Source organism: Nelumbo lutea, chromosome 5, assembly GCF_056320005.1.
Source record: "Nelumbo lutea isolate HS-2025 chromosome 5, American lotus-T2T, whole genome shotgun sequence".
NCBI classification, from domain to species: Eukaryota; Viridiplantae; Streptophyta; class Magnoliopsida; order Proteales; family Nelumbonaceae; genus Nelumbo; species Nelumbo lutea.
Window position 1 is genome coordinate 18,616,103 of NC_142688.1, and position 22,887 is coordinate 18,638,989.

Sequence of the window (22,887 nt, forward strand, 5' to 3'; positions counted from 1 at the left end):
ACTTCCACAGTGAACGTCTTGATCCACTGTATCCAGAGAACTACAGATTCTTTAAGAGACAATGTAGCCAGCCCCAAAACAGTGTAGTCTCCCAAGGTAGATTGTTTAGTCCAGCTGTCTACTCTATTGCTTGTTCTGAAGTTGTAATTTGCAATGAAGAAAATAAACTGCTTTCACCAATAATCTCAATATCAATAAAAATAACAACCTCCATCTATGTCTTCACCAAAAGCTAGATCAAATGGTCCAACAACTAGCTTCACAACAACCAGGGCAATTTTTATAGCAGCAGTTGTATAGGTTGGGGCTTTGTCCAGGAGAGGTTGTTTATGTTTGCCACCCCTTGCCATTTTTTATCGTCTTTTAAGTTGTAATTTTTTAGGGGCCATTACTTGGTGTAAATGGTAAAATCTTGGGCTGTCAAGCATAAGAACATGGATTCAAGTCTGAAAACGCCACTTTGTGCCAAAAAAAAAATCCAAAGGTTAGCACTGTATGCAGTGGACCAACAAAGGGTAATGGTGTTTTTTTATTATAAAATTTGGGTCTCCACACTGCATACTCCTTGTGTACATTTCCTCTTTAATTCATTCATTGCATAATTATCAAAGAAGTCCAGTGATGATTAATCAATAAACAAGATGCTTAAATATAATATCTTAGTCACAGCCATGAGAATGGATAGCAGTTAGAGTGCTTTTCAACATGCACCAGCCAAAAGCTACTTGATCTAGCCTTTGGGAAGAACAAAGCACATTCTCTAAATAATGATGTGCAAGAAGGGAACATAACAATTCAATTTAAAGCTTCATCCATAATATGATGAGTTGTACTTTGAAATCTTACCACTCCATAGACTACATAAAGGCCTTCATTCAACTTACCATGTCACAACATCAATATTACCAGTACATGTGAATGAAGGAATAGTTTCAGTAACACTTTATATAACATCAATAACAATGGATAAGGCCAAAAAAAGTACTTAAATAACTGTGGAGAGAAATGGACCAATAAAATTGCACATTGTCACTACCTGAGCAACCAAGTGGGCAAGTAATGTCATGCGTGTCTTGTTACAGCCAATTGCCTGCATTTGCTTGTATGACTCAATAATATGTTCAATTGCTGATTGACAAACTATTTTCTGATGTTCTTCTGCCAAATCAATAAAAGATGGAAGTGGTGGTAAGTCCTGAGAATCATCAGTGGCAGATGTGCTAGGGATAGCTGGAGATTGCTGATCAGAATCCAGAGAAGAAGATGCATCAACTCCCTCTGTCACTGTAATTTCTGATGATGATGATGATGACGACGACGACGACGATGCCACCAGGTCCTCAACAACAGTACGAGCAGGGGATAGAGCATTGCCTGAAGTAGTATTGACCTCTTGAACTGGTTCAATTTCCTTAGTTTCATCCAGAGCCTCCAAACTTTCCTTAGGGTTTAGCTGCTCAGTTGTGGGAACCACTGAACTTTCTGGGGAGTTAATATCACTTTTAGATGTTGAAGGTACTGAAAGACTTTCAACCTTGCTCGCTGCCGGAATAGAAAGAGGTCCACTCAAAGAAGTAAAACCATCAAATCCAGATTGAAAATCACCAATATCTTCTTTCATGGGCACTGATTGTGCACCAGCAGGTCCAGCCACACGCCGTGGGTCAAGCCGACGAGGATCCTGAGAAATTAGATGTGCATTATTTTCCAATTAAATTAATCTAAAATGTTAAGCACTACGGTTAAATAAATTGTTCAGAGCAAACTGAAAACTAGTTGAGTGATGTCCAGTGGACAGAAATTGCAAATAATGACAAAATTTCAGTAGTACCCTCCGAGGATCACGTTTAAAATCTGCAGGAAGATTGGAGACTGCAGACAAGTCAGATGATGACATGCTGATTCCCATTGTTGAAGAAGCAACTTGGGTAGTTACCACTGGAGACTGCAAAGACATTACTGGAGTAGTTGGGGCCACTTGAGATGCAGTACTTGAGGAACTTGCCTGTGAAGCTACAGGTGGGTTCCCAAATCTGCTTGCTAAGGGTGGGGTATTCTTTGGTAAGTGTTTCATATTAGCTATGACGATATCAGCCAACAGGTCAGGATGGATTTTCGAGATGAGAATTTCAAGAGATTCAGCACCTCTTTCACCTTCAGCCAATAAAGCACCAATCATGGCAATCATTTGTTCAACAGGCGTCAGATCATTGTCCAGCAAAGGCACCTTAGGAGCAAATCCGTTTACACCAACATCATCCTGCATAGAATCACCTGGCACCTGAACAGACAAACCTGAGTTGCCCAAAGGGCCATAGCGAGTTCGCTTAGCAGACACTTCATCAGTTGGGCCTTCATTATCCTGAAGTAGAGACCTTTTCTTTGCCAAATCCACAGAAACAGGATTTTGGGATGATGGTTGATCCTCCTGAACATCAAAAAATGGATTCGCTGTAAAAATTAAATGAATTTGCACTAAAGAATAAGAATACCACCATAGGATAATCATCACCATGCAAAGCTCAAAAATGAATTGTTTGTTCTCTACACATTTTACCTTGATGGATCGAGCATCACGTGAACGCTCCAAATTCTTTATAATCTTATCAACTTGCCGAATAACTTGATCAGCTGCATCCCCAGCATTCATTGTTCGCAAGGCCCTGAGTAATTTATCCCGTGACTAACAAAAGAAAACAAAGCAATATGTATGTATGTCAGGTATGAGGTGTAGAACTGATGATCAAAGTAAGTCATATCTAGAGATAAATGTAGGGGAGGATAGCAATTTGGAAACAAGAATTTTGATTGTTAATAATTTCCACAAAATAAAGACCGTGAAGCCTCCTCAACATGCAAATGGTTAAAGGAAGAAAATAACAAGTTGACAAAAAGGAAGAAAGTGGAACCTACACCTTATGTAATTCTCCTCTAGAAGATAAAATTTATTTGAAATGAGAATAATGAATGACTAAAGAGAAGCTACCTCATTAATAAAAAGTATTACTTAAATCCAGTATAATTATCATCAACAAGATTAAGATATAAAAGCTCTATACAGTATCAACATAATCTAATATCTGGTGGATCAAGCTGTTAGCTGCTATCATCATGATTGTACCTTTTCACTCTATCTCCAAATAATATCAAACCATCAAGAGAGAAAGGGAGAAGATAAAACTAACTTGTTTTGAAAAGATAATGAGCATATTTAGAGGTAAAACCAATTATCATGCAAATAGCATGTATTTATCTCAAGTTCAAAATCCAATCCTCTGTCAGTATACCGCATGAGTTGAAGAAATTATCCCATTGAAGATACATCCTATATATGATAGATTAGGATGACTACCTTTCATCTGTCAAATCAGTGAATCCACAGGGCCCAGAAAAACCAGCCAACTCAGGAGGTAACCTTAGGGCTTGCAAAGCAAAGCAGAACCATCACACCTATATCTAAAACTATGATTCCCAGATAAATAGAATTCTTTATAGACAAATAATGATGGAACGGGATTGTAACCAAAAGCAGATAGCTGGAATTTAAGGTTGAGTTGAGTTGAGCTGCTTTAACTATGGGGATCATGAGATCACTTACCAAATTACTCAATACAGAGTATATAGGGCATCAATGTATACATGAAAATGCACTCACTAAGCCTCTTTTCCTTTCAAATCAAAGAAACGAATAGAAATCCAGAGCCAACAAGTCAAACAATATAATAGTAATCATCATTGTCTGAGCCTAATCCCAACCATATGGGGTCCGCTACACACTACATGAATCTTGTTCTGCCATTCCATTCTGTTTAATGCCATATCCATGAAATTATGAGAACTTAAATCATTTCTTACTACTTGGACCCATGTCCTTCTTGGTCTAACCTAAGCCCTTCTAGCCCCCATAGCTGTCAAGTCAATGCCTAGGTGACTAAGCACTAATACAAACTCACCTCACCCAAACAACTGAAGATTTATACATAAGACACACAACTAGGCAACCAGGATGGTGATTTATATGAGTAAATATTTTTTATCAGCAATAAATAAATATTTTTTGATTTTCTAATTGCTTAGTTCATATCTCTTACAGTACACCCTGCTATACAGTATCATTCTTTTTAATTGTAAGATGTACTGAATGCTGAATTCTATTATATTTTATTATTTTCTCTTAATGCTCGAACATAAGTCTTGAAGACCAAAGAGACTTAATGTCTCAACCGAAGAGCCTCGATTTTTGAGCTTGAACAGAACAACATGCATGTCTTCATATCTTCTTCTTTGCAGTCTACCCCTCCTTTTCTTAGTTTTTTTTCTCTTTTCCCCTTTCCTGGTCTGTAACAGGGACTCCACCCCCCTTGCTCTTCCACTTCTCTTTATTTTGGTTTTCTATCATTCTTGAAGTAGGAATTTGCCGAAACAATAGTATCACACATAAGGGTCTGAAGGTAACAATTAGGTACTCTGGAGGAAAATCCATCGCCTAGGCATCTGGGCACCCTTTGGTCACCTAGCTTCACCTTGTTGGCTCAAAAATTATCTAGCTCCTTCAACTTGCAACATGTCACTTCTTCTTACAGATGCTACTGATAGTCTTCTATGCACATGATAAAACATCTAGTATAAATTTATCACCTAATGGAGCTACTACTAGGTTCCTTTGAATGACTTCATATTTGACCCTTCCCAACTTTTCCATTTATCCATCTCAGTTCCATGCAATCTTTCTTTGCTATTTTTCTGGATCTGGCAGCTTGGCTTGGTTTATATCATGAGATAATGAATAAGTAAATAGCACAAAAGAAACAAAATAGAATGTTGGAAAAGTTTTACCTCCATAACGGTTGGATGAGCACACCTCAAGAACCCCAAAAAGGCAGTCCTTATAGAATATTGAATACTTGCACCATGACCACCCTTTATTGTCTCAAAATTTGGATCAAAACCCAGCAGTGCAGAAAATATACTACTATAGTGAATGGGCCTCTTCCTTGCAATGGCTGCAAGACTGCCAACCAAAGATCAATGTTGTTAGCTAGTATCAAAACATGCAAGGGTGTACCGTACTAATAGCATTATAAAACATGACAAATATACATATCGTTTAAGATGCAAAAAACAAATTCCTACAAAATTTCCAATCACATTTACAATTAAGTTATGGAAACCACTAAAAGAGAACCTCCTAAGAAAGAAGGGCATTTCTTTAGTTTACAGCAATAGATTTTTTCTTAGTCAATAACAAAGGATTTCATTAATTTAAAAAAGTGTACAGAGGGAGGAGATAACCTCTCTTGTCTCCCCCAAGCAAGAAAAAAACATATAAGTTACATTTGAGCCCAAAACAAGTTCTCCCTTTTCCCCCCTAGGTTTGCTAGCCCATTAGCAAGGGAGTTAGCACATCTCTTAACCCAAACTACTTTAACTTCCATGTCTTTTGTCAGTGATTGGAATTTCTTCTTCTCATTACTGTACAGCCACAAACCATTTTTAATAGTTTACAGCAATAGATTTCAATAGTTTTATTTCTTTGAAAGGTATGGATTTTAATAGAAATTGATAGGAGAAGCAAGAAAATTACAAAAGCCAGCCCCATAGATGGGAAAGTCCGGAGAGCCTTAAAGAGAAACTAAACCAAAATCATGGAAAGAAAAGTGAATAAAACCACATTTGTTCCAGGACCAAGGATCCTGAATACAGGGCATTCATCCCTTCTCAATTTTGCAAGGCTACTAGGCAGTTGGCAGACCACTGGACATCAAGGAAATGGAACAGTTTTGAAATGGATTTTGTTTAGTTCAAATATTTTATCCTTCAAATTCCATGTTTGCCAAGAAATTGATAGTTGAAGCCATAACTGAGAGAAGTTCTGGTGAATAATGCTTCATTTGAATTTTCTATGCATTTAATCAAAGAAAAAAGGGCTCATTGATTGGTGCTATGGTGAAATATCAAGCGGACAAGTGTGAGAAATTGGGTTCAAGTTTGAGAGCAGGAAAAGCCCACATTATGGTGTTCCAACCCCTGAGACCAACATTGGGAAATAGCCTTTTTCTATATAATCACGGGAAAAGTTTAGATCATTTTGTTTCCTTGAGAGAAGGAAAAGCCCACGTTATGGTGCCTCATAAGTCAAAGCACCTTGGTTTATTACAGCCATCACAGATATAGTTTAATCACTACTTGTAGCTTTTCATCGATGTCAACAAACACCACTTCGGTAACTTTTACCTAGTTTCATTCTCAATATTTCACTTGCTTTTAGTTGTAAATGAATTTGCAGACAGAGAGAACCATAAAAGCTTTTGTTTTCACTTAGACACACACACACACAAAGGAACACATATAAACAACCTTGAGTCCAAAAGAAACTAAAAAGCCTCAAATACACAATAGAAGCTCAGAGAGAGAAAAAGAACCTCCCAAGAATACCATCTACCAAATAGTAGCAGATTGCAAGGCTGAAAAAAGGAAAAAATACCATCTACCAAATCCCCCCCCCCGACTTCAACCAACCCAAGTTAATTCTCCCCACCAATCATACACAGAAAAGAACGAACCAGGTTAAACAACCTCTCACTTCTTCAACCAAACAAAAAATAACACTCCTTTTAGGACTATTTTCCTTTTGTGACAACTCCCCTAGCCTCTAGTGCTAATATCCTTGGGCCAAAGGACCTCCTCTGCCCACTTTACTTTTTCTCCTGGACGGTCAATCTTGTCCGGTCCTCCTATAGTGTCATGCACTCATGCTCATCTAAATGTCACTTGTTTTTCATGATCATCTAAACCAGTATCCTTCTTTCAACCATAAAAATTTCCATACAGGCCTCCTAAGTTTCATTAAAATGCCCATTAGTTTTTGAAGTTAACACCAGCACCAGCATCCCAAAAATCTAGGCACAAACAAAATTGAGAACTGTGAACTTATCCAATCTAAGCATACATACCGGAAGAAGTTTGACCAATCAAAGCACCCCCATGAATTTTGATGAATACCACCTGATTGGTCACCTCTTTTTATGTATGTATATTACCTTCAATAGGTAAACAACATGAAAATTTAATGAAATCAGCACGAATACAGATAACGATTTTTGGATCAGTCTCCTTAAGTTTCAAGAGACCTTGAAAATATAAATCAATTAACTGTTACAGTATATAATAAATTAAATAACTGTTACACTATATAACTATGACAGTTTTTAAGTTGGTTCAAGGCTACCAAGCTTCTTGAACAATTAAAACAATCCCAAGGCCAAATAGAAAGAGTCCTTAATAATAAAGAAGTTTTGTGTTAAAATAAAAGAGGGAAAAAGTAGAATGCAATACAGCCCAAGCAAAAGAACAGCCCCAAGAAGCAACTTACATGCACATAAGAAACTCATCATACTTGCAGAGCAAAGGAATGGAATAACAACTAGTTAAAACATCAGAAGCAAACTAATTCTGCCCAAACTATCAAAAACAAAGACTTGCATACTTCACCAAAAGCCCTTCATTTCCCACTAAACCTACCAAAACCCAGCACCAGACTAGACAACCCACAATAGGCTGACTAATGGCCCCTATGCCAACACTTCCACATCCTCATCTGCTCCAGGACGACCCTCATGTAGGTAAATCTGGCAACCAAACCACCTTAAAGAGCACTCTTTTTCTTACTAACACTTCCTCCTATCATGCAAAACTTCACTACCTCATCATCACTATAACAATAAACCTCAGTGGGCCTTACCACCTCAACATTGCTGTCTTCAATGACCATTAGGAGGGATACTCCAGTCTCCACCCTCCACCACCTTTTTCATCCTATGCTCCCTCTCTTCCAGCTGCTTAAATATAGAAGGGACAATATCTTCCCTAACCTAAGTTTGTACTTTATTGTGTGTGTGTGTGTGTATGTATGTATGTGTATATATATATAAAACAAAGCAAGCAGCTAATCAGACTGCTGCAAGGAAAGATACAGATTGGACACAGAGCATTGTCAAAATGATTTGGAAAAAGAGCTGATAGTTGAGATTCTTTAACTCTGGGGGATTTGGACCACAGAATGATGGTTTTCTCCACTCTTCCCGTTATAACTCCCTTCAGGGATTCTTTATTTTCAAAAATCATGCAATTTTGTACTTTCCAACGATTCCAGCACAGGACAAGTAGGAGTAAGTTCTAACTTCCAAAAGACTTTACCCTTTGACTAAACTTTGAGTCGACCAAGAAGAGAACAGAGTTTTCAGATATCATGGTAATGGACCCTGTCTATTGAAGAGCTGAAAGAAATGAGTCCATGTGCTATAAGAGAAACTCCAATGAATAAACAAGTGGCTAGCTGATTCCTTATGGCACCCATATAAGTAACATATGTTGACCAATGGCATGCCCCTAACCTGTAATGGGCAAATGGTAAGAATCTTTTCCAAAATAGCAGTCCATGCAAAGAAAATCACCTTGGATAGAGCTTTGACCTTCCAAATCCCGCACCAGGGCACTAACTCATCACCCAAGTAGATAAGAACTCCATGATATGATTTGACTCAGAAAGGTTCTGACTTATCTGGTCTCTAATAACAGAGACACCAGTTAAAACAGTGGTAGACCTGCTCAAACATCTTAACCAATCTTCCATCATCCCAAGCAAACAGATTTTTCCAGTCTTGGGAGTTCAGATAATCTTGTCCCCTATCATTTCATAAATTTATTTTTGATTGTAGCATCCTCATTGTATTCCATTCATTTGTTATTTTGAAAGGCAAAGTAATGCATTGCTGAAAAAACTACTATAAACAAGGCCCAAGTACACCAAGGCTCTATACATAGAGACAAACTCACATCCATCCATCCATACATACATACATTATGCATAGACACAAGTACATGAATATCAATCAATAACCATAAAAGATACTAGTTGTAAGCCTGTATAGGAGTATAGGACTGGAACTGTACATCACAGCATGAAAAGCTGTTTCAGATGTCCTTTTCTCAAAAAAAAATGGAGCAGGGTTAGTCTTTCTCTTTCATGTGTCCTTTTTTTTGCAAATTCTGTAATGCTATGTATCCTTGAATGTACATAATACATTTCATAACCATCAATAAAATCTTATGTTACTGACCAAAACAATAATGCATCCAGCCTGTTAGATAATTCTCACGCATCTCTAAACTGTTTCAAGATTGACAACCAAAAAATAGGAAATAAATACCCACAACCCAGTATGGTTTGAGTAATCATCAGACAATTCCTCCTTCCTCAACCACTAATGATTAGAAAAAGGACCATGAACTGTTAGTGAGATTTGGAGCAAGCCCATTCCTCCTCGGGTTGGTAGTTTTTGTTAGGATTTGGGAAACTTTCCTGGAAAGAATCTACACAATTGATCTGCTTCAAAGAGACTCAATCTTTGTTTATCCCCTAACAAGTGTTCCCTTTGCAAAGCTGATGGAGAAACTGGCTACCACCTTTTGGTTTCTTGCCGTTTTTCTAAGACTATTTGGGAGTGGGTTTTTTCCCTTTTTGGGTGTATTTGGGTTCACCTTGTGGATGTGCAAAGCCTGTTTTCACCCTCATTCTTCAGTTTGCCTAAGAAAAGAGGGAGAATGATGTGGAGATGCATTAGGGCAGCAATTTGTTGGTCTTTGTGGGAAGAAAGGAACTCACGTATCTTTCCTGACAAGGAAAGAACCTATGAGAGTTTAACAGAACTGATTCTGTTAAGGGTGGTCCATTGGCTGAAATCTGTGGACCTATTCACAGATGTCTCACTGGCTGACTTGATGAGAAACTGGAAAGAGATAACTCACATTGCCCAATTTAAGAGGTCTTCTAGCCCCTCTTGGACGTCCCCACCTTATGGATTCATAAAACTGAATATTGATGGCTGTAGCGTGGGGAATCCAGGGCGTTCTGGAATTGGGGTTCAGGAATGAGGAGGGGATTATTTTAGCTTTTTTCTCAGGCCCTACTGGAGAAGGAGACTCACTTAGAGCTGAGATCTTTGCAGCTCTGGAAGGTATCCAAAAAAACTAGGAATCTGAACTTCAGGAGGTTGATCATTGAAAGTGATTCAGAGGTGGTGATAAGATGGATAAGGGAAGATAGCAGTGGCATGTGGAGGTTTAGCAATGAAAGGAAGAAATTCAAATGGCTTACTAGGGGTATTGAGGTGAAGTACAGCTGGGTGAAAAGGAGTGCCAACTCACTTGCTGATGGTCTAGCCAAACAAGGGGCGTATAGGGATTCTTTATTTTTGGGCTAATTTCTAAGTTTTTCTTGTGATCTATTGGTGGGGAGCAAAGACATTTTATCTCCCCCTTGCTTGTACTTATATTTCTATTTAATTAAAGTTTTCAGTTACTGATCAAAAAAAAAAAAACAAAGAAAAGGGACCATGAGGTTTGTATCAAGTCCAATTTTTATTTGCAAAGATGGATATTTAAGGAAATGTAAATAGGCTGAGTGTCACTTCCATTATTTTTCAGGTTTTACTTTGTTTTATTTGTTTGGAGGAGCAAACTTGGAAGTAAAATGATGTAATCCTACCTCGTACTAGAAAAAATGGAAATAGAAGGAAAGTTGTTTACTTAGAGCAGTAAAATGGCAAGTAACATGATATAGATCCCACTTAATATGAGAGGGAATCAAAGTAAGAAGAACATGGTGCAATTTTTGCAACAGTTTTTTGGATACAAAACTTGTACTGCCTACAGAATATGGGTACAAATGAGACAAAAAACTGCAAATTTTGCATTAAAGTAGGGGTGCAAATTTTACATGTAGTCTGGATTAGAATTGCAATCAGAGCATGAGGAAAGATTTTAACCCATGCTCTAACTGGGGTACAAGACCACAACAAAAACACCACACAAGGTCCTTTTGGCACACCAAGTCTACTCCAGAAAGAGACAAGCAAAAACTCCGCACATCTAGCTACTTTCATGGAGACAAACAGAAAATTAACATTTTCCTCATCCCTTTGCACATGATTATTTTATAGTCAACACTCAACAGAAATGAATTTCATTCATTTATAATGAAGAAAGAACCTCACTGTCCCAAGACAGAGAGCACAGGCAATACAACAGCTTTCAGCTGACAGACTAACAGATAATTTGATTAGTATACAAATTACAAATCATTCAAGGACCCTGGTAAACCCCATTCAGTTTTGTTTATCATGATTTTACGGCTCCCCCATCACATATTCGAAATCACATCTGCGCCCCACATGCACATCTAAGCATGCATTGGGAATATCTCCCGTACTTGTCGTTGGGAGATGTTCCCAATACACAATTCAGATGTGCTGTGGGGCATGCTCTGTGGGGCGCAGGTGTGAATTCCCCATATTCAGAGGTTTATCCAAGAGGATAAGATGAGCCTTCCTTACATTCATTCATAGCTTGTCCTTTTTTCTTGATCGTAGGGCTTTTTCTCTATTTATATGAACCAATGAATTTCCTTGTATAGCCCCTGTGTAGAGGGATAAGACTTTTATATGTCCACCCCTCATAGGCTTGTTTTGAGAATTAATAAAAAAATCCAGGGCCACCCCTCCACCCTGAGAAAAGTTTGGGGACTTAAAAAAATAAAACATTCAAGTCCTTGCCTTGTCACCCCTGCTTTTAAGGAATCTGCTGGCCCATTTGCAGACCTAGATATCCACTTGAACGAGCAATTCAGGTATCTTCCTGGATATTTAGCTTCCCTTTCCAAAAATCAGAACATCTAAGGAGGTTCTTCTTCGGCCGGTAGCCATGAAATAACCACTTGGTAGCACCTTCTAAGATCAAGTTCTTCAAGTTCTGCTGGTTAATCAATTTCAGTCCTTGAGCAGCCAATATTTCAGCTCTCAAGTCTCAAGGAGTTTCTGGTTCCCACAGGCCAAAAAAGCTTAGAAGAATTCTAACTGCTTCCTCTCTTAACACACCACCCACACCTGAGACTCTGAGGTTGCCAAAAAGTCCCCATTAAATACAAAACTAACCCAGCAAAAAAAGTTAACAGTAAAATTCACTCCTCAAAACAGGCATCAAGATCCATCTCAATGGCATATCCAGTATAGCTGCCAGTTACTTTTCCTCTGGACAAAATGTCTCAATCATTAAGACCTGTCAGAATGAATGACCAGAATAATGAGCTGACCACTACCTAAACTCCCTCAATAACCAAGAATAATTTAAGCCTGAAAATCAGCACCAAAATATGAGCTCTAACTTTATCATCCTCCACTCCCTCTAGGTTAAAAATAAACAAGAAAAGTTTAACTATATGAACTCTGAAGACACCACAAAAAACAGATGACCCTGGTTCCTGAGAAGCAACTATCAAAAATAAGTTTCTAGTTCCTTTCGTTTAAGGAAAATAGATAACTTTTACAAAATCTCCCTTTCACAATTCACAGATGAAACATCTTGAGATAATCTGCAACTCTAGAACAAAAATAGTAGCCAATTTTATGTGATCAAATCAAAGATTGTTAATAATGAATGATCTCAATTTGAGAATATCCACAAATTCCATTCCTCCCTAGTACCCCACAAATAGCAGCCAAAATGCATCCCCACATGGACCTCTACCTATTCTAAAGACAAAGAAGAACCAACCTCAACACCAAATAATTTATTTATCAAAAGAAAAAGAAGGGAAAAAACCTCCAATACCAAAAGAATGACCTTAACGGTAATATGTATTAGGTTCTCAGATGCCTGCATCTTGGCAAAGAAGATTGGCATACTGAACCCACAGGTTGACCACAGAACCACCAGTTCATAAACCTCCACATGATATTTCCCATAACTGAATGAAGAGAAAAGAAAGAGGACTTAATTAATGTCCTAATTTCCATAGCTCTGCCTGACGCATCTACCCCGCATCAAGAAAGGAGAAAAAGTTATCCAGAATCTCAGAGACAGAACAAAAGGCCATGAATGGATTCAGCATGGGTATTGCAAAGAGAAAACATGGGTGAAAGAAACCAGGGCAGTCACCTGTGATGAAGCATATAATAAGAATTAATTTTCACATGTATCACCTCCCAGATAATGCTCTTATTTTTGGTAGGATGGGACCATTCCACATACTCTAGCCAAAAGCATACAGACAAGCATACAGTACTCAAAATCCTCAAACATATGAACATATCAAGGGCAACTACTACATGCATGCTTTTTTTAAAGCCTAAGAATGCAAACAGAACCTTTCACAAAAAGGAACACTCAATATTAGAAAGCAAGGAAGGTTATTAGCCTAACTCCATTCCTTTGACAAATCAATCACTATGAGTAGAAGGTCCAGGAATGATGATGTATCTAAGCACATATATTTAGAACATCCCCTCCCCTGGTAGTCATCCACAGCCTACAAAAAAACAAGCATATAGCTACCCATGGAACCATGTAATCTATAACATGATTAGCAAATTTTCCTAGAGGCATTATTATGACAAAAAACAGTTAAAATCTTATCTATTTACAATAATGGCATCTATTTAGTGCATACCAGCACCTGCCTATCCAAGCAGCATAGCAAACACTTGTTTTGCCTGAACTTCTTTTTGAACACAAAGAGATGCAGCATCTCTTTTGTCATAACAAAAAGTGGGAATGATTTGGCAACTAGTAGTTGATCAACATTTTACACAAATAATCACCTAGCCTCTAATACAAGTTCATCTGGAAAACCAAGTACAGCACTGCTCTTGGCATCACTCTGGTCTGTAAATTTTTTTTTTTTTTGATAAATGGTCTGTAAATAGTTCTTTTATTAAGGAAAAAAAATTAAATATACATATAACACCAGAAGCAGCAGATCAAATTGATATCAAGAAGACATTAACCTCTATTAACAGTTCCATATAACTTGAATTAGAAATATGAATCAAAAATTATTTCAAGTTCTGTAATGTCCACTTAGGGAGAAACAAGACATGTGCCGGTTAATATCATCTTGCTGTCCCTGAACTTTTTTGGCTTTTACCTACACCCATCTTACAAGGACAATTATTCGAAACAAATATTTCATCAACTTGAAATTAGTTCATCATGTTTCTCAGAAAAATGTGACTACGGGAGTTTTGACAAAGGAATTAGGAGAAGGCATGTCAGATAGATTACATTGAATCATGATTTCCACATGTTTACCCCATGGAAGCACATTAAATGAATGGACTGAGCTGCAGAGATGTCAATTCATATCGTGTGAATTAGATGGAATAGTTGTTCCTCACCCATTTCACAGGAAAATGAAACGAATTGGTGCGACATGAATTTTATAAGCTCTTGTAAAAACGTAAAGAACTCAAGCTTATAAAGACCTTAGAGTACCCTTTCAAGTGAAAACGAAATATCAAAATAGCAACAACTTCGAAGCATCACCATGCAGTGAATGATTTCTTTACAACAGTCTGCCCCCCGTACACATATTTTGACCATTAGATGTACAGCTTACACAACCATCAACTGAATCCACAGCTCATCTTATAGAATTTTTTTCAATGGACCAAGTTGATGGATGAAAGCAAAAAGGACGAGAAAAACAAAATTGGGGTGAATTCATAACCTACTTGGTTAAGAAGAAAAATTGGAGCAAACGGCCTCCAAATTTACTAGTGCATACTCATCAAATACCAGGCCACCACTGTTATGCATCACCACATATAGAACAAATAAAGCAAAGAATGTTCCAGAAAAGGAACCTCTGCTACAAGACAAACAGAAAATAGGAAGGAGAGAAACAAAAAAAAAGAAGAAAAAGCCAACCATCATGATACGGGAAGCAAAGTTAAAGTTGCCAGGTGATTAAAAAATCAGAAGGAAAAGGAATTTTAATTATTGCAAGAGTTGAATGTGTATCGACAGTTAAAAATAATTATTACAATTTCAAATGGCACTTGCAAATCAACAGCTGTATCAACATACAGCAGATGATACTCCAAGAAATAGATGGGCTACACAGTTTACAGACATAAACTGCAACACATGACAAATAAGATCCTTTCAGCACATAGGGTGGTAAATCTCATCCATTGATTCTCATCTCCTATAACTGGTCAATGGTGTTGGCATCAACTAGACCCCAGTAGCCATATGACGTCCAGTTTAATATTGTCTAGTCCCGTTACTCCCATTATTTGAGCCATCGATGCAGCAGTCTCAAGCACAAGCCCAATCAGTTATCACCACACTGTCGTCTTTCTTCAGACAAGAGAGCTGGTGAGAATGCCACAATAATGCCATTAATAGCAGATGAACTTGCACTACAACCTGTTTCCAAACTTCAGTAGCCTTTTCAAATTTTCTAAAAAACAGTAGAACTAACAATAAAAAAAAACAGTGAAACAGAAAACAAAACATACTTTACTGCTATAGTGAAAACAATTAAGGCCCTCATAAATCTAAAAGAAAATAATAACAAAAAACAAAAGGCATGCATGACATCATAAGGGCAATGCAATCTAACCATAATGCATATTCATACCCTAGATAACTAATGACTGGAATGCAGGAGAACATCTGCCAAAGTCAGAAACATATAAAGTCATTAAATACTACAACTATTTGAGGGCAGACTACGGCAATGTAGGAAATAGTCATACGATAGTACTACTGGAAAACATGAAATTTTAAACATCAAAATTACATGTATAATCCTGTATTACTCGCTGTGCTACATCAAGAATTCTAGACATAAAGTAAGACTTCCTTTTTCTTGGTGGATAAGACATATCAAACATGTGACCAGAAGGATTTTTCTTATGAATGAAATATTTTTGGAACAACCCATATCCTGTACATCCTCCGGAGCGAATCTGATAAAATAGGATAAAATGTCTCATCATTGTGTTGCAGTAAAACAATCTCGATTGGACTACAATATTGTACTTGCAACACAAGGCAACACTAACATCTGTCTTGTCAAGGGGTGAGCATGTAGATGTGTATATGGACAGTCACAATCCACATGAACACATCCAAACATGACAAAGAATAACTGGTACATTGAATATACAAAAACACCTAAATAAGTATCAGATTGCATATTAAAATGCATAAACTGAAGTGCCTTCCTTATATCACATATGCATTTGAATCATGCCTGCTTGTAACATGTATTAACCGGAATTGCAACTTTCAGTTGATCAGGATCAAGATACCAAGGGTAGCTAAAGTGAGAACAGTGGTGAAATTCAAATTACTGAACTTGTTCCCTATTCTACAATGATCCACTTAAATGCTTTTTCACTTGTTCAAGTTTCCCAGCTGTCAAAATCTCACAGTTACACCTTAAGGGTGAAAACCTTTAGAAAATTTAATTACCAATTGGCAGGAAACAATAACCAAATACAATGCACACATACTAATGTCATCAACTGTGGAGAATTGGTAAACAGATTGATGAGATGTTTAATGTTTTTCAGCAAGACAGAAAAGACTTTATCAATCAAAATAGATACAAAAGGGCTTCCACTCAGCAAGAAAAAGACATAACAAAAATAGGGGAAGGACAAACAAATTATAAAACAACAAAGTTTTTTTTTCATTTTTTTCTCTATTGAAGATATTTTTTTCTTTTCCTTGAAAGTGCGAGGTTAAAGTATTGGTTTGTATTACAGTACATGAAAAAGAACAATACAACAGAATGTGCAATAAGTCTTTGTACAAGAGAAGAGATATCCATGCAATAAACAGTAGTCCTGATAATTATTTGTCAAATAAATATGTTGGTACCACAAAACCAGGTCCAAACCTGGTTTTCTCCACTTGCTTTACAAACCATTAGGGAGAGCAGCAGGGCTGGGGCACACCACCACAAATATATACTTGTTTCATTCATATAATTTTGTTTCTCATTATTAGAAAGCATTGACTACCAACAAAGCTACTAGTCCAAGGGAGAAAAACATGGGTTCGAAGGAAACTGAAGCTTTTAACTAATAACTACTGCATCAAGCCAATCAGCATAAAATAAATAAATATTAAATAAATCTTGTAACTCTACCAATCATTAAACCCACATGACAGAGTGGGAAAAGTAAGTTTCAATGCACTCTGCCAACAAAAGCAAAATAAAGGGATCAATTGGTCGCATTCCTATATCAAAATATGGCATATTCCTTTAGTGAATATGAAATTTGTGCCTGATTCCCACCAGAAAAAAAAAAAGTAGAGAAAAACAAACAAAATAGAGAAGTGTTTAATACTTGATGAGATATTTTTTTGTTACTCACAAAAGGGGGATCAAGGTATGTCTGTGCGTGTGCTTCAATCAGTAACAGATCAACAAACTCTATTAATTAATTGAAAAGACTAGATAATGTACAGGTGCCAAGCACCCCAATCTTGGCCTGGCCATGGCCAGCCACACTGCCCACATAATATCTCCTTTTCTTTTTCCAGTTATGTCAAACAACAAGACCACTTAATCTTTAGGCAAAAGCTACAATCCTATATCCTTGCAAATCCATTACCATGCTAGGAAAAAATTAAATATCAGCCACAAGATGTAGCTTGGAACCTAGAAGAAAGCACCATAATACAAACAGATGATCAATTTAAAAATGATTGAGGCAACAGGAAAAAAGAATGTGAAACTTCCCAAGGAACGACAACCTGATAATCAGGAGGTAAACTTTACCCTTGCAGAAAAAAAAATAGTTTGACTAATTATTCCATTATTTAATTATTCATAATTTCATTCCAACTATTATTGTAGCAAAACCTATGTTTATTCAGATTTCCTCATTTCAGGTCATTGTATCTCTTCTACTGGGATTACAGATCTCAGCACATTAAACATCTGTTTCCTACGAAATTGAGATTTTTTTTCATAACTTAACAAAGATACGGCCCTTGACCAAGTGACATGAAGAAATAGGATTCATATAACCAACCCAAAGTAATTGGGATTTAGATTAAACTTAGCTAAGCATTGTCAAGCAGCAAGCTATCTTTTTATAAGTAGACCTGAACCATAACAAATATAGCATAAAAAGTTAACCAACAATACCTTCGGAGGAAAATGAAGCAGCTAATAAGAATTCTTTTTTTTATGAATAAGCAGTTAATAAGAAATTGACACTGATAAAAATGTGATAATTAGAATGTTAAGGCTCACCAGTTAATAAGAGTAATTATCAAAGAACCACGAAGAGTGTTAGCCGATTGCAACAATTCCAGTAGAAAACCTAGAGCTCTGTTTGCTTCTAATAAAAACAATGCTGGATCCAGAATTGGGTGCCCTCCTGCTACCCGTGAAATATTAAAATTCCGCCCCCTTCCTGTTGAAGATAAGGGCAAATTTTCACAAATACATTAAATTTTTCTGACATATGTAAATCTTGAACCAGAGGTGCGATGTCCAGAGACAATAAATGATTGAAGCACCATACCTTCTTTGGAAGATGTTTCGGAATCATTGCCATCAGGTGTAAAAAGAAAAATGTATGTTTCCACAAATTTCAATGCCAGCAACCTCGTCCCAATAGAACTAGGCTACAGCATCATGTCAAATAAAACATCCATGTTAGCCTAGTCCTTCAAATTATTGCAGTCAAATAAAACATCATGTCACAATAATCCACAAGTATCTTTGTAGAAAAGGTCAAAATGCAAGAAAAGTATAGTCAATAAGATTTCCCAACAATATGAATTCTCTAATTTTGCAGAATACTTAGGTATACCTGTTTTGCTTACTGGGAATTGTAAATAAACCAATGCAATAGTTATAGCATCTTCTTGTACATGAGCAAACTTGCATGTGCCATAATTTTAAAGGTAAAAAAGTAAAGGAGCTCCAAATAATCAAGGGAATCAAGGGTTGAAAAATCACATCAGAGATGGTAGAATGTTGAATTTTATAATAAATATCAGGTTAATATGGACTAGGATTATAAGAAACAAACCTCCAAAGTCCCACCCAGGCAGCCAAAGACATTCATTACTTTCATCCTAAAACCCCAACCATAGGCTTCTTCTCAGTCAGTTTCATACTGTATGTAAGCCATTCATCGCTATTAAGTCTCATTACTCTCAGAAATTCATTCTAAGTAACAGTTTCATCATGTATGTAAGCCATCAGTGTCGGTGTTGAAGGCATGAACGTATCCCGGTTTCTTTTATCAACAAAACTATTTTCCCATCAAATATAGAGCAATGCACCAATGGCTCTTCATGGCAAATATTTTGGATAATCATTGAAAAATCAAAGGCAATTGATTATTCTATAAAAGGACCAAAAAAGCAAATATATACCTCCAAGGCAATGCCAAAAACAGCATCCTTGAACTTAGTCATCCACATCCAAAGTTCTTCAAGCCACCTCTCAATTTTACCAGTTTGCTGAAACTATAAGTTTTCAAAACACAGTACATTATTACCATAAGATACAAAAGATAATTTGCATCAAACAAAGGGAACCAGTATGATGAAAATATTAGACTAAAAAATCAATAGAGTAAACACAAATTTCTTTGCTTGCCACACAACACCATAATACAACTGGATAAAATAATAGAGAAACCATGGCAAGTACCACTTCAGATATACTTGAAAATGGCTCCAACTCAACATAACATGAGGTCCAAAAGAACTTCAAAAAGCCCCAGGTTTTCTTATCCTTGTTTTTAAAAGTCAATTTCAGAGAGAAACCAGGGGCCATCCTTTGTTAAGGGTAAAAAGAAAATTCATTAAAAATAGAAAGAAGTACAGCAGAAGGTGATAAGAAATCACCAAACAGCTTGAAAGCCCACTCAAGAGGCCCAATAAGACCCAATACAAACACAACTTACATCAATGAAGCATGACCAAACACCCAAAAGAAAAATGAAAACGCACACTCCAACAACCCCAAAAACAAGTCACAAACCCAACACTAAACAAATCTCCCTTTCCTGAACCCGCATCAATCTTCATCTGTGAGCATGTCTTCTTGGGTTGAAAAATCCCCGTCCAATGAAACATGACCAAACACCCAAAAGAAAAATGAAAACGCACACTCCAACAACCCCAAAAACAAGTCACAAACCCAACACTAAACAAATCTCCCTTTCCTGAACCCGCATCAATCTTCATCTGTGAGCATGTCTTCTTGGGTTGAAAAATCCTCGTCCCATGCCCCTTTTCTTTGTGAGATATCTTTGTTTTTCTCTTTCTCTTCCTTTCTTCTTTCAAATTCCTCGAAAGCTTTCCTAGCAAAATCCTCACCGCCCCATAAAAATAGGCCCAAAATTTTCCCAGTCGTGACTTCTCTATCAACTATATTCTGTAATGTCATGCCTCTGGAATCTTCTTCAAGTGCATCAGAATTCTGCTGCGGCCGGACCACAGTAGAATCAGAGCTGTTGCTCCTCTTGCCTTCCTGATGATCCTTCAACTGTTCAACATAGTGGAAGACGGAGGCTGAGCAGGCATAGTCACCCCCCTATGATCAGGGACAGTCAACTTGTTACCTCTCCATCTTTTGCTTCTGCACACCCATTTGAAATTTTTTGTAGGTCATGCACCTGCCACACCAAGCTTTAGCCTTGAAAATATTTTAGTCACATGAACAATATTGTGAGATCTTGAGTTGTGCATTTTCTTGTTAATTAACCCATTAGCCCGATCCTCTTCCTTCTCTTCAAGGTTACTTTTTCGACCCAAAGTAACACCCAACCTTTTGGCTTCAACCTTCTCATAATGCTGACCTTCTTCAACCTGCCCTCCAGTGAGTTCATCATCACAAGGGATTTCTTTACCCTCTGCCTCGCCCTCAACTCCCAATCCAACCCCATTACCAGCACTCCTTTCCCAATCCTTTTCCTCCTCCCCTTCCAACCTCACTGACTCAGCAGGGGCCACAACCTCTGGAAGCAGCAAAACTGGGCTTCCAGAGATGCAAGTTGTCCTCTGAACTCTGGGGATACATGTTTTCCATCAGACTCCTTAATGACCAGAGAGAGGAGGTCAGCAGTGTTAATCACAGAAGGCAGAACGTCGTCAATAAGCTTACTAGGACCACTTATGATCCTCTTCTTACCGCTTTTGTCAAATCTGGCTATTAGCCAAACCCACCTCTTTTCCTTTTCTTCTCTAGCCTCTACCACAAATCTCTTTGTTGCTCCGTTTCTCTTCAGCAAAGGTTTTAAAGGCCCTAAAAGTCTCCTCTTACCGTCCTTGAAACAATTTTCCTTCTTGCCCCACACCAAGGTCATATCAACAGCTTGGTCACTTCTCGACCTACCTAAAGAGACAGAAGAACCTTTTGGATGGGATCCCTGATTTGCTTCCAACCGAGGGTTATCAGATTTGATATAAGACTCTCAAGTATCTTTTTTAGAGGCTAACTCGTCAGGACAATCCGACGAGTTACTAAAGTCCCTCAGCAGTCCATCAGGTTCAGAGCAAACACCCCTATAACCCGACCGAGCTCTTCACCTACTTTAATGCCCAGCCTTCCCAAATTATACCTGTCAGAGAGAATTTGATTTTTTATGTTCTTTTGATATTCGAGCTTGCTCCCTCCAAGACCAAATAAGTAGTCTGTTTTTTTCCAAAGGCCCTTCAAATTTCCTTTTTGCTCCAGACCCTTCCTCTTCCATACTAAAGGCCCTTCAAAACCGGGGACCATCCTAAAGAAGGGCATAAAGAGAAAGTGTGATAAATTGCCAACAAAATGATAATAAAACTGTCAAACTAATGAGTACAGAAATCTTGGACAAGAAAGATCAAAAAGATAAACAGTAACTGAGTTTAAAATGTCTGTCTAATCTGCATATTTTTATGAGTATAATCTGCATTTAATAGTCACCTTCATGCCCCAGTAGAAAGAAACTGAAGTTCATCTTCTACAGGATGGATTTAATCAACCCCAGTCCCCATGCCCCAGCAAAAACTAAGTTTACAACCACTTCCCGTGCAAGTGAATTAGCTAAGGCATTAGTTATTAAAGTAAGCAGCTAATTCTCTAGGTTCCCTTGTGAGGAATTTAAGAGTCTAAGGTCCCTCCACTGCCAAGAACATCCAATTTATCACCACATGACAGTCATCTTCAACCAGTCAAATCATAAGAGTAAGTTTGTTTTTTGTTTTGACTCCAAGAACTGATTAGGGCACATCCCTTGTGAAAAGACAAAAAATTATCATTGTTACAGTACAGAGGTGCATAGGGGTACCTGTCTTTTCAATACATCATCTTTCACCTATTCACTAAGGACATGCCCCTTTACAAAAATTGAGCCATGCACCAATCAAAGTTATTAATCTTTAGAGATGTGCCAACAATGCAGCCCTTAACAAATTGTCCTCCCCAACTGGCCAAAAAACCTCAAGAAAAATAAATAAAACATGGTCGTTAAATACCCCATCAATCCTTAATGGACCAGAATTACCCAAAGCACATCCATCAAAATTGGACTTGACAACTGCAGTTTTAGGAACCACCCAAACCTGTGCAATTTGTCTTGTTTGCTGTAAACCCAGCAACCACCTGCCACTTTGTTTTATCAATAACAGTAACTTTCACTAATCAAAGATGAGATAACTAGAATACAGTTAGAGATAAAAGCAACTTATCTCCAAAACCAAAAAAAAAAATTACAAAAACATTTGATTTCTTCCAATCCCTTGTATTGCCGAGTAATCATCCATGCTATTAGCCATCCTTTGGACCCATTGAACTCTCAAATTCATATCTCTAGTTAACCATAATCTTCTTTAATTCATTTTGGTGCATCCATAAGCCATTTCCTTTAATTTGTGAGCACTTGACCATCAATTGAGAACCAACTGCCACTCAGCATAGAACCCACAAAGACACCTGTAAATTCCTCTCTGATAATCTTTGTTGAGTTCTTGGTACGTTAAGTGTTGCTCCTACACCCCAAAATAGGTTCTCCCTTTCTGCCC

At 37.5% G+C, this 22,887-nt stretch overlaps 1 protein-coding gene across 1 annotated transcript in view; it reads right to left on the minus strand.

Annotated features, from left to right (window-relative positions):
• LOC148850727 (symplekin) overlaps positions 1-22,887 on the minus strand; it is a 60,344-nt gene that overhangs the window by 31,982 nt on the left and 5,475 nt on the right. Inside the window, exons 3-9 of the mRNA XM_088946133.1 lie at positions 19,255-19,347; positions 18,393-18,495; positions 18,119-18,281; positions 4,837-5,011; positions 2,558-2,683; positions 1,832-2,428; positions 1,037-1,681 (exon numbers count right to left, since the gene is read on the minus strand). Coding sequence (XP_088802259.1) covers positions 1,037-1,681; positions 1,832-2,428; positions 2,558-2,683; positions 4,837-5,011; positions 18,119-18,281; positions 18,393-18,495; positions 19,255-19,347 — 1,902 coding nt within the window. The remainder of the gene's footprint in view (positions 1-1,036; positions 1,682-1,831; positions 2,429-2,557; positions 2,684-4,836; positions 5,012-18,118; positions 18,282-18,392; positions 18,496-19,254; positions 19,348-22,887) is intronic.